General features: G+C 45.0%; 2 protein-coding genes across 2 annotated transcripts in view; both read right to left on the minus strand.

Annotated features, from left to right (window-relative positions):
- LOC101786921 overlaps window positions 1-11,393 on the minus strand; it is a 17,673-nt gene extending 6,280 nt beyond the window's left edge. Inside the window, exons 1-10 of the mRNA XM_022828569.1 lie at window positions 10,905-11,393; window positions 9,462-9,681; window positions 8,266-8,551; window positions 5,675-8,049; window positions 5,172-5,524; window positions 4,924-4,927; window positions 4,855-4,860; window positions 4,058-4,374; window positions 3,686-3,713; window positions 3,533-3,571 (exon numbers count right to left, since the gene is read on the minus strand). Of these exons, the coding sequence (XP_022684304.1) occupies window positions 3,533-3,571; window positions 3,686-3,713; window positions 4,058-4,374; window positions 4,855-4,860; window positions 4,924-4,927; window positions 5,172-5,524; window positions 5,675-8,049; window positions 8,266-8,551; window positions 9,462-9,578 (3,525 nt within the window). The 5' untranslated portion in view covers window positions 9,579-9,681; window positions 10,905-11,393. The remainder of the gene's footprint in view (window positions 1-3,532; window positions 3,572-3,685; window positions 3,714-4,057; window positions 4,375-4,854; window positions 4,861-4,923; window positions 4,928-5,171; window positions 5,525-5,674; window positions 8,050-8,265; window positions 8,552-9,461; window positions 9,682-10,904) is intronic.
- On the minus strand, window positions 3,348-4,575 carry LOC101752778. The gene has a single exon (XM_004977191.3). The coding sequence runs from the start codon at window positions 4,381-4,383 to the stop codon at window positions 4,054-4,056; it is 330 nt and encodes a 109-aa protein (XP_004977248.1). The 5' UTR covers window positions 4,384-4,575; the 3' UTR covers window positions 3,348-4,053.
- Window positions 11,394-12,010: the final 617 nt, after the last annotated feature.

A 12,010-nucleotide genomic window follows, 5' to 3' on the forward strand; every position in this document is an offset into this window, starting at 1 on the left:
GCTACTGAGGCTAAGGGGAGCATAGAACTGTCTGGACACTAGAGAGAGAGAGAAGATTATGGCTTGGAGCCTTGGACTGACCCCATCTCTCTCTACTCTCTACTGCTGGTTTTCTTGTTGCGATTTTGGCGGGGAATCAGGGAGGCGGTTGCTGTCTTGCTGAGTTTCCAACGGTATCTTCCGTGAACGAGGTTGTTTAGCCTTGCGGAGTTGTAATACTGCCAGCCATATCAATGCCGTAATCTAATCGACGTTAATTCATCTGTTCTTACCAAGGACAACATTAAAACATGCTCTGTTCTTGCGTGTACAGGGGGTGTTTGATCCCGAAACTAAAGTTTAGTCCGTGTCGCATCGAATATTTGAAGGCTAATTAGGAAGATTAAATATGAGTTAATTATAAAACTAATTACACAGATGGAGGCTAAACAGCGAGACGAATCTATTAAGCCTAATTAATCCATCATTAGCAAATGGCTACTGTAGCAACACATTGTCAAATCATGGACTAATTAGGCTTAATAGATTTGTCTCGCCGTTTAGCCTCCATTGTGCAATGGGTTTTGTAAATAGTCTAGGTTTAATAATCCTAATTAGTATCTAAATATTCGATGTGATAGGGACTAAACTTTAGCCTGGAGATCCAAACACCCCCTAAGTCCAGTTTTGCAAGATAGGCCACTGAAGACCGCTAATTGCAGAGCTAAACTTTGCATGTAGCAAACATGTTTTTTCTTTCCAAAGGAAATTATAGGGTGTTAGTCAAATATGATCGAAAAGGTGCAGGAGATATCCTCTCGAATAAATCTACAATGTTTTTTTTTGAAACTATACTACTACAATACGTTTCTGGAAGACGTAGGGAGTAGGGAGTTCAACCAAGTGTGTGGAAGAAAATTTTTTTAAGCGGCTGTGGATGAAATATTATGTACTTGAAGGATCGGGTTGCATCAATAATGTAAATTTGAAAACGATGCCCAAATTTTAATTCAGAGCTGCCTGTATTGGTCATATCAAAGCTTCGTACTGCTAAAGACAATTCCCTCTTGGCTGTATCCTACTACTCCTACGTTTTATATGGGGCAAAAAGAAGGACAGTGAAACACCTTATCTCTCTTCCCTATCGTTCCGTTGAGACCAATATTCAAGCAAGAAGCAAGCACGTTTTTCATCAATAAAATAAGGTTAGAGTCAATGCAGAATTTAATCAGACAGATAAGAAAGCTATTTAGTGGCTAGGCAAAATCGTTTTCGACTTTATTCGATCCGTCTCTCTCGAACCATTTTTGTTTTTTGGTTTATTTCATTATGGAGTTTTTTTTTGTGCACAGTAGATTTTGAGGTGTAGTTCACACTCATTTTTTTACAATCTAAAGATTGGTATAGCCGCACTGCTTTAAACAAGGGGAAATTGATGTTGAAGTAGTATTTGAGTGCACTAATCAATGATGAGCCTCAATGATACAGTATATGAACATCGAACAGGTAGCTGAAATATTTGAGTTTTCCAAGAGAACCTATCTAAATGAGCACTAAAATATTTTGGGCTAGAAAACTGATGATTTATTATAGAGGAAAAATAAATAGATAAAGCCTTCCGTTATCCATCCACAACGTGTGCATGGAGCAGTACACACACCAAACTCATTCCAACTTGTCACTTCACCAAAAGTGTGCACATCCAGCACAGAACCTTCCAACACTCCAAGTGAACCAACAATCGCCAGCAAATGCCGCCGGTTTTTCCACACAAGGTCACAAGCATGCAGAAAAAGGTATTCTAGAAGCTAAGCAAATCGATAGAAAAAGGAAGAAGAGATTGAGGAAAAGGATGGGAGGATTCAGGTAGCAACCAACTATTCCAGCCATTGATTGGGCTTGCTTGAATGCCCATTTAATTCTCCTCCTCCTCCCCAAACCCATCACTTGCAAGATGGTTAACCCAAAACCACTCTATGCTCCTATCCAAGTCCTTGAGCATTAACTTGCCTCCCATGACTAAACCCTATGCAATGCTCACCCAAAATGGAGGCTAATTTATGCTTGTGGTGCTGAGCTTCCTTTTCATTATGTGTTCTGGTTGTGCTATTGACCATTGATGATTGCATGCAGATCCAAGGCTTGATGACACAAGAGCGTGGTGGTTCTTCCATGATGTGTGCCCTAACCAACCCATATTGTATCATGGAGTGGCACTGCATGGGCTGCATCAGTGTCCATTTGCATCTTATGGTGCAAGGCCACTACTGGGTACGTATTCTACACAGGACATGCAAAAGGACACTTGTATCATTGTACTAGTTAATAATTGCCTTTCTAGCTGAAACCGTGATAGAAATTAATTTCTGCAATCAGTTTACTCGTAGGTGCGCATACCATGTCTATGCAAGGAAAAAAACAAAACTAGGTGCTCAAAATAAATGAAACTTCAAATTAGTAGAAAACATATAGAAAATTCAAATAACGAAATACTAAATAAACCATTCATGGAAATTGAACTCGGTTTTTCAATTACAGAGTTATTAATTTGCCATACTACTGCAGCAGTAGGTCAAAATTAATTTTACTTAGAGTGACGTACTCACATTTAAGTGCTGGCAGCTAAATTACTCTTTTAAAAAACGTGCTATAATGGCGCACAACTCTCTTTCTAATTTTCCACTAAAGAACTTGCCATACCACGTGAGACTGTGTCAAAATTTAAATAGTTAATGGTGGCTTAAAAAATTTGGTAGAAACAGCGCGCGATCTCCCCTAAAATAATTTTTTAAAAAAAAAATGCACTGCCTTTGTGATAGGGTGACGGCATGTTGAAATGGGCAAAAGGAAAAAGAAAGAGAGGAAAAAAAAGAGAGAAAGGCTCATTCAATGCCCGCGTCATATCTTGGGTCGATGACTAGAATACGTATTCTGCTGATGATAGGCTCCATAGCGAGTTGCGTGCGGCAGTAGAGTACCGTAGGAATACTACTTGCCAGGGAAAGTATTGTATTTTTCAAGACAAATCTGCGTAGAACAATCATTCGTCAACGAACTAAGCGTACATTCGCGTGGAATGATGGCAACTGAATTCCTTTCGCTCACAAGCCATGAATTCAGGCCGAGATATTGGAGTACCATGAGCATTATTATTGTTGGGAGTAGGAATCACAAAACAGCAGTGGTTGCCAATACGCCATAACTGCTGGGCCAACACTAGCTATTGTCACTGACGGTTTTTCAGATGCGTCGTTTCGATGATTCTGAGGATGCCAAATTGATGGCTTGGAAGATGCCACCAGCTCAAACATTTCACTCGAAAGTTGCAACTGCAGCGCAGCAGAACACACATTATCTTCTCAAAATAACCTTTTTTTATAAACAAAAAATCCACCTTGGATATAGAACATATGAGATCATGTTCCATCTCTTGTGCTAGTTGCTGCTACCATTTTCCTAAGCTTCCAGATGAACGGGAATTTGACGCACTGCACGACAATACTCATCGCACTATACTGCTACAAACAAAATAAGTTAAAACAGCAAGGCATACAAACACCAGATGAACATTGAATCTGCACTTCCTCTTCCTCTGCAACAGGAATCACACAGAGATACCGGGTTTACATTTAGCAGAAAACAACGAAACAACCACCATCGCTGATACAGTAAGACCTCATCAAGCACAAGCAGGCTATAAAAACACCAACCCCTGCAAATGAGCAGCTGCATTCCTGCATGAAGTTGTTTAAACAAGCAAAATATAAGTGAGAGCTCCGGGTTGTAATGCGCTGCAGCGTGCGCCTCTGCCGTTGATCGATCCACCGTACCAAACGCTAGCTGACCTGTTCATCTCCTTTTTTCTCATCTGGCAGGATAAACTCTACAACTTTATTTGTTTGTACAGCGTCAGTTCCTCAACTGGAATCAAAAGCCTTTCTTCTTCTGAGACGAAATCTTATTCTGTTGGATCTACTTGAGTCTTTTACAACGCAAACGCTAGGTCCTCGACAAAAGCTGAGCTCAACACGGAACCGCAGGCTACCTCTACAGCTACGTACCACGGACCTGCGCTTACTTCCCTTGACGCGCGCCGTCGGGGGGCTCACGCCCGGCGGCGGGGTCCCCGTGCCCGACGGCCACCTTGGCCACCTCGGTGGCCGGCGTGCCGGGCCTGGCCTTCTGGTACAGCACCAAGAAGCCGATGGCGCCTACGATGCCGAATCCGACGAGCGCCATGGTTCCGGGACCGTACGGCAGCCGGCCGCGCTGGTGCAGCACCTCCCCGGGGCCCCGGCCGGGCGGGCGCATGGACGCCTCCACGCCCGCCGCGCGCACCTCCTCCGCGCTCATCTTGTGCGTGTCCGCGTTCCGGCGCCACTCCTCCGTGCCGCTCTTCGCCATTGTTACTGACTGCTAGCTGCGTGGTTTGGTGTTGGACTTTTATTTGCCGCTGCGCGTGCTGCGAGCTTTGTAAGGTGTGAAGAACTGAACACGTAGGGGCGGCAGGTGCCGGAAGCTGGAGGCGACACGTCCAAGCGGTGTGCCAGTCGATGCCGCGTGGGAATGGGCTGCGATTGTTTATTTCGGCGTCAGTGTATTATATTGGAGGAAGACGCACACGTATGATTTTTTTTTTTGAAGATTGCACACGTATGCTATGATGCATCAACATGCGGACACCTCTAATTTGTTCTAGGCCGATCGTGAGATCATCCATCTAGCCATGAATTCAGGCAAACTTGGATATAAGTAGAACATATGAGAACATGTTCCATCTCTTGTGCTAGTTGCTGCTACCATGCATTTTCACAGCTTCCAGATGAACGGATTTTTTTTTCTACACACTGCACAACAATATTCATCTCAGCATACCGCTGGCTGCAAACAGAATAAGTTAAAACAGCAACACATACAAACACCAGATGAACATTGAATTTGCACTTTCCTGCAACAGGAATCACACACAGATACCGGGTTTCTACATTTAGCAGCAAACAACGAAACAACCACCATCGCTGATACAGTAAGACCTCATCAAGCAGGCTATAAAAACTGAGCTTGCTGGAATGGATGGAATTCAGCACACGAATCTAACGATCAGTTTCTGTGAATGTACATCGACCTACCTACATATGGTGGCATCCAGGAACTGTTTGTTAGTATGGGATCTGGGCAGCATTTTCTGTTACCTCCTACTTGCTCTTTTGCTCCTGTAACTGCTAAGAGTCGAGAGCCCCCCTGCAAACACTGACATCTCCGATGGCGGGGACGAGGGCTGGATCGACGGGAGCGGAGAAAAGCAGCTTGTGTTGCTGTTTGGAAGGTCAAAGTCGTATAAATCATCCGCAAACATCGCGAATTCAGCATCCCCATTTCTGAAGTCCAGTGGCAATGGTATATGCATATCCCTGCTGGATTCAAGCCTTTCAGGCTCCAGCACCACACTGTCGAGGTCTGTCAGTGATTTCAGTTGATGCTCCAGAGAAGCAATTGTCTTTTGGCACTCTGCGAGCTTCCCAGCTGCGTTGGCGAGCTCCTTCTCCTACAACAATGACAACAATTCGACTTGGATTCAGTGAAGTTAATAGTTTTATTTATCCTCTGATATGATATCCTTCAAGCACTATAAGTTCATAAGGGTCCACCAGGTTCAGGTGTTCGAAAGGGGAAAATAGGTATAAGAGAAATTTACCTTTTTAGCCTTCAGATCTCCATTTGAATTTGCGAGCCGCCAGAGCTTTGCATCCCTGCTATCTCTTGACAGCTGAGCCTCCAGCTTTTGGCATTTCTGTTCATACTCTTCTGATAACAATCTCTCCTGCTCGATCTCCCTATGGAGCAAGCTCACCTTGTTTGTCAGTTTTATGAGTTCCCTGTCTGCTGTTTTAAGTTTATGCTCCATAGCCATCTTCTCTGACTGTAAAGCCTCTGCCTTGGCAGTGAATTCTTCGGCTGATGACATCTGGTCCTCGAGTTTTGCTTCCAATGACTCCACCTTCTGGTTGAGATTTCTGGCATCCTGAAGTGCAGACTCCGCCTCTGACTCCAGCACCTTCTTTATAGCCTCTAGAGCTTCTAGTTGCATCTGGAGCTCTGCAGAAAATATCTTCTCCTTTTCCACATCGTGCTCAAGTGCAGTCACCATATCACGCAGGTTTGCAGCTTCCGAGTTCACTAATTGTAGTTGTTCCTCTAATGATTCTTTAGCAGACTCCACAGAACGAGTTCTCTCTGCTTCAATCTTCATCTCTAACTGTGTTGAGAGTTCCTCATAAAGTGCCTTCTCTTTTTCTAACTCACTTTGTAGTGCTTTTGTGATATCTTGCAGTTTCTGTATTTCAGCGTTTGCTGAACACAGCTTTGCCTCCAAGGATTCTTTAACAGCCTTGGCGGTTCTTGCTGCTTCAGTTTTCACCTCTATTTGTGCTGCAAGCTCTTCATGCAATGCCTTCTCTTTTTCTACCTCATTCTCAAGCTCTTTGACAACACCTCGCAGCTTCCCTGCTTCAGTATTTGCTGAACATAACTGCACCTCCAATGATTCTTTAACTGCACAAACAGCTGCTTCCATCTTCACCTGTAACTGTGCTGTTAGTTCTTCATGCAACGTCTTCTCCCTTTTGACCTCATTCTCTAGTGCTTTGACAATGTCATGCAGTTTCCCCATTTCAGTGTTTGCTGAACTTAGCTGTGCTTCCAGATCTTCTTTAGCATTCCACATTGCCTCTTCCTTTTCTTTATGCTGCACAGAAAGAGCCCTCTCAGCTTGGATTCTCTCTTCTAATGATGCCACAGTAAGGCGAAGCTCTGTGGCTTCTGCTGACATCAGTTCTAGCTGCGACTCCAACTCTTTCTGCCCTGCATTTTCCTCCATTGAAGTTACAGCCATAAGTAGCTCCTCAACTTCTACAGACTTGGACTCCAACTGCAACTCCAAAGCCTTCCTCTCGGAGTCCAGACGCTCCACATCTTCCAAAGCTGCAAGTTTGGAGTTATTTTCCGAGTCCAACTGCATTTGCATTTCGACCAGCCTGTTCTTTGCCGCCACTAGTGCATCGCAGGAAATGTCAAGCTGATTTCTAACCTCCATAAGTGTCATCTCAAGCTCCCTTTTCTCACTTTCAATGGCATCAAACTTTTGCTGCAAATCTGTGACCTGATTTTGCAATTCCTCCGTTTCGACTTTCAAGGAGAAGCTTCTTGCCACAGCCTTGTCAGAATCTGTTTCAAAGTTAGAGCTTGTGCGGTCTGATTCAGGCAGCGCAGCTAATCTTTCCATCTCAAGGAAATCATCCATTATGTCAATCTCAACAGGATTGTTCACAAGATTTCTTGAACCATCCTTGCCATTCTTGAACTGATCAAGCTCCGCGATCAAAGCTGATGCCCATGAGTCGGAATTTCGCAGATCATTATCTACAGCCACCATATGCTCCCCATGGTCAGACTGGCTGTCAGTCAGTGATTCCATGCAACCATTGTTTTGTGTAGGCCTAGAATCGTTGATCAGTGTTGGTTTCCGAGTTAGATGATGTAACCTGCGGCACTCTGCCTCAACCCTTGCAATCTTTTTGACACTTTCCAAGTGTTGTTTACTTGCTGTCTCCGCTGCTTTGTTGCTCAGGTCTCTTTCCAACATTAGTATCTTCAGATCCTTGGACTGTACAAGAAGCTTGGCCTTGAGATCCATATTCTCTTTCTCAGTTGCTTGAAGCTTGGCCTTAAGGTCCAAGTTCTCTTTCTCAATTACCTGAAGCTTTTCTTGTAGGTTATGCTGTAACAGCATGGATGATGATGCTTCTGATCTGGTCACTTCGAGCCGCTTTTTTAGCTCTGTGATATGGTTTTGGAGCTCAGAGTTTTCAGACTGCGGCACCTGAGACTTCTTGGAAACTATTTCACGAATTTTATCCTCTTGTTCTTCCCTTGCCAGCCGCAGTTGCCTGACACATTCCTTGAGGGCCTCATCTAGGTGGCTGACTTGATCCTGGAGAGAAGCATTCTTCTGACAAGAAGCTTCCAGTAGCCCCTTCAGAGCAGTAACTTCAGCTTCAGCTTGTTCCCAACCTACAGAAGAGGTTTTCACAACAAGATTAAGAGAACGGCTACATCAAGAAGGATAAAATCAAACTTCTCATGCGTGCAAATTTAATATTGCCATTCAGTACTAAAAAAATAGAATGAATCAAAATTGTTCTCTCACAGTGACTTTACAGTTGTAACTCTAAAACAAAATAATGTGTTCACTCACTTACAGTGAATTCACTAAGGAACAAAAGTTACCTGCAACAGCCTCTTCTGTGACTTTAGCATGCTGCTTCACCAAGTCCTCTTTTGCTCTGATAGTCAGAAGTGCAGCAGAGAGTTTCTCATTTAAACTCCTCACGGTCTCCTTGACCTCTTCATCTCTTACATTGGAGGATACATGTTGTTCTACTGATTGACCATTCTCTGGACTGGAATCATTTAAATTCACCCCTGCTGCTAGCTTGCCATTCAAGGATCTTGCAGCTCCAGTTTGTTGGCTGTAATCATATCTATTTCTTGAAGAGGCTTCAGGAGATTGACCCTGACATGGCAAAGCATGATTTGAGATGGGACTCAGAACTCCTGGATTAACATAAGTAAAAATAATATAGACAGAGTATTTTCATAGAAAGAGCAAATAATTTGTTGCAGTATTCATACTATGACCACTGACCAGAGCTAGCACTAGAAGTTATATATGTCTAGACCATGTTAAAAAAAATCAATAGTTGTCGTACTCTCCATTTAAGTTGTCAAATCATTCACCTTTCTTCCGATGAATGTGCAAAGATGTTGATTGTTAACAAAAAGGTACATCTAATGTGATTAATTTTAATAAGTAACTTAATAGCATTCGAAGATAGAGCTCATAGTTTCAACGCAAAATAACTTTGCAGACCTTAAATCTATTCATTCAATGATACATTTTTATCTTTCTTTGCCAGAGCTAGCAGGCTAAATCATGTGATCAAAGATAATTAACAGATGATACTAATTCCATATTTTCATTTAAAAGAACAAGTTGCACCCTCATTGGTACTCCAACAGCTTTCAAAGCTAAAGAGAGATACTACCCTAAGATTAGATTGAGCAAAACCAGCATGGATCCCTCAAATGTGTCCGTTGCTTACTATGTTGGGGGGGGGGGGGGGGTGGGGGGAGGTTAAAGAAACAAAATCTGATAAGAAGGCCCCAGTAGCTTCTCACTATTGGGGACAACCAAAACAACAGGGTGAAAGCTAGCAAGATTTGAAATCAACCAGACCCAAGTATCAGGAAACTTCTTCCCTAGGAAATATCAGTGTCCTATAACTTAAAACAATGCTAAAGCTTTCAAAATTACAGTAAACTTTGAAAATTGATCATAAAGTAAAAGGTAATAGCTGCAACCAAACTGCCCTGATGAAATGAAAAAAATGTACAGGATACAAAATGAAGGCATGGTGCCGAACCTGATCGTCGGAGCACTGCTCGGAATGCGACGACACAGACATAGAGCTGTCGCTGCCCCCGGGGCTCTTATCTGACGACTTGCGCCTCCAGAGCCAACTCGCACGATCCATAACCATGAATCACTCAAAGGATCAAAAGTGGTTCTTCTGCCTTCTGCCTCTTTGAGGGGCTACCACCATGTGCAGGTTTCAGAGATCAACATTGACACTGGAGAGACAGCTGTGCACCACAAGCAGGGACGCTGATTACTATTCCAAATTAAACAGCATGCAGTATAAATCGTCACTTGTGAATGATAACAACAATTTGTTGAAAGATGAAGTTCCAACAACACCTACAAAACAATTTGTGAAAGGTGCAGAGACTATTATAACTACCGCTAGCATGATGGTGCAAAGGTAGAAAGCAGCTGATCTTTCTCTATAAGACTATTTTTCCCATTAAAAACTAAAACGTTGAACGAACATTAGCATCCAAATTCCCTTGTCCTGATAGAATCCGGCCAAACGGATACTAATATGCGTGCTCCACACATCTGTTGAAAAGGAAAAGGACACCTCGCCTAGGATGATTCAACTCGGCAAGAAAAGTGGGAAATTGGTCCCCGTCGACATGTGCAGCAAACTACCCGTTCCTTTCTTTAGCACAAGTTGGCAGCACTTTCACACACACTATAGCTATCGTCAACAGCAAATCCGACCACGGTGGAGTAGAATCTCAGTAAAACCAGGCGATGCCCGAAGAAATTGCAAATGGGAAGAACTCCTAAGGCCAGCCGAGGAATCCAATCAGCTCCTGTTTAGGGTTCCAGCAGCCAAGAACACCCGAGAAATGAAAAACAATGTGCAAGCATTGATGTAGAGAAGTGGTAGGAAGATTAATTCTTTCACCATAAAGTTCACTCAAGGAGTTCCAACAAAGAGCTGCGATAAATAGTCGCAAAGAGTGTGCAAGTACAAATCTTTTCCTTATATGCAGCTGAAAGGCGCAGGTAGTAAAAATAAATAAATTATAGCCACCGACGAGCCCCAATTAATTCCCCAGGAGAAGAGGAACGCACCCGAGAAATCAAAACCCAACCGCGGCAAAACAAGAAGCGCCAAGGCGAGAAAAATCCGTCTCCTGAACCAAGCCTATCTGATTCCTCCTCGCCAATCACCCAAACCTCTGGAGAGAGAGAGAGAGAGAGAGAGAGAGAGAGAGAGAGAGAGAGAGAGAGGAATCCGCCAGCAATCTCGTCAGAATCCCATCCCGCGCGCCAGGAAATCGACTCCTAACAAATTTGGGCGGAGAAACCCAAGATGAGGAGGAGAGAAAGGAAGCGGGCAAAATAAAGACGGCTGCGACTGAAGAAGCTGCAATGTTCCATGGAGTAGTAGTACCCAGCAAGGAGGCAATGACGAAGTGGGGGAAGGAGTGGCGATGAATGGCGGCATTGATACCTGGACGGAATTAAAACGGGTGCACGGAGAATGCCGCGCATCACAGGAACAAGCAAGGACGCTCGCCCTCCGTCTCCGTGAGCGAAGTGAAGAAGCCAGCCCAGCAAAGCAAGCAATGGCTTCTCCCTCTATCTCTCTTCCCCTCGCTGACTCCGCTTTAGCTGCTGGGTAGTAGTAGTAGTAGAGTAGGGCAGCGCGGCGCAGGTGGGAGGGATCGGAAAAGCGGCGTGGCCCCGCCCGGCCGGGCCAGCTCACTCGACGGGGAGAGCCGAACAAGCAAAGCGGGCAAACCGCGCAAGAACACGAGCTGAAAAGGCGAAAGGGGTGAGCTACCAGCGGGCACCACCTGCGGCCTGCGGCTCTCTCGCCATGTGAGGTGGGGAAGCCGCGCTGCAAGTACGGGTGGGTGTGGGAAGGAACTCGGGGCAGGGGATCTCCTCCTCGAATGCTCTCGGGCCTCGAGGCGAATGGTGGTGATGCCCCAGCCCAGCGCGCGTGCGATGCGTCGGAGGGAGCGATAAATGCGAGGATCCAAAGCCGCCCCTTTTCTCCCTCCCCCGAAATGCAAAAGGAAAGGAGAGAGAGAAACAAAGAAATGGAGTAGATACGCAGTACGTACGTACAGTCGGAATACTAGGCGGCGCCATTGGCGTCTTCTTCCTCCTCCCGCCTGCTCTGATGAGCGCCCTTGTTGGGGGGCTCAAAATCGACAAGCAAACCGGCAGGTGTGCTTTCCTCCCGCTTGGTCCCCTGCTCCCGTCCCGGCCTCCCCTTCCTTGGCCTCCTCAACTGAAATGGTGGACTGGTAGTTGAAGGGTCTGTTTTGGTGCCCACGTCCTAAAATGTTTTGGAGTAAAAAGTGACTAAAAACTGATTAAAAGTCAAATTAAAAGGTGACTAAAAAATAATTTTAGAAGCTTAAAATTCTCTAGTCATCCTACTCCCTAAAACCGACTAAAATCTCTTATTGCCCTACCACCCCCGCGCCCCACCCCCAACCCTCGCGCCCTTCCCCGCCGCCCACCGCTTGCTTTCCCCCCTCAACACCGGCGTCCCTCCCCGCCGGCTTCCCTCCCGCTCGGCCCCCGCTGCGCTCGCCGAGGACC

The sequence above is a fragment of the Setaria italica genome, chromosome VII, assembly GCF_000263155.2.
Source record: "Setaria italica strain Yugu1 chromosome VII, Setaria_italica_v2.0, whole genome shotgun sequence".
In the NCBI taxonomy this organism is placed as follows: domain Eukaryota; kingdom Viridiplantae; phylum Streptophyta; class Magnoliopsida; order Poales; family Poaceae; genus Setaria; species Setaria italica.

Bases quoted from the DNA above. Each gene is read 5' to 3' on its own strand.
- LOC101752778 (XM_004977191.3), bottom strand. From the start codon at position 4,383: ATGGCGAAGAGCGGCACGGAGGAGTGGCGCCGGAACGCGGACACGCAC.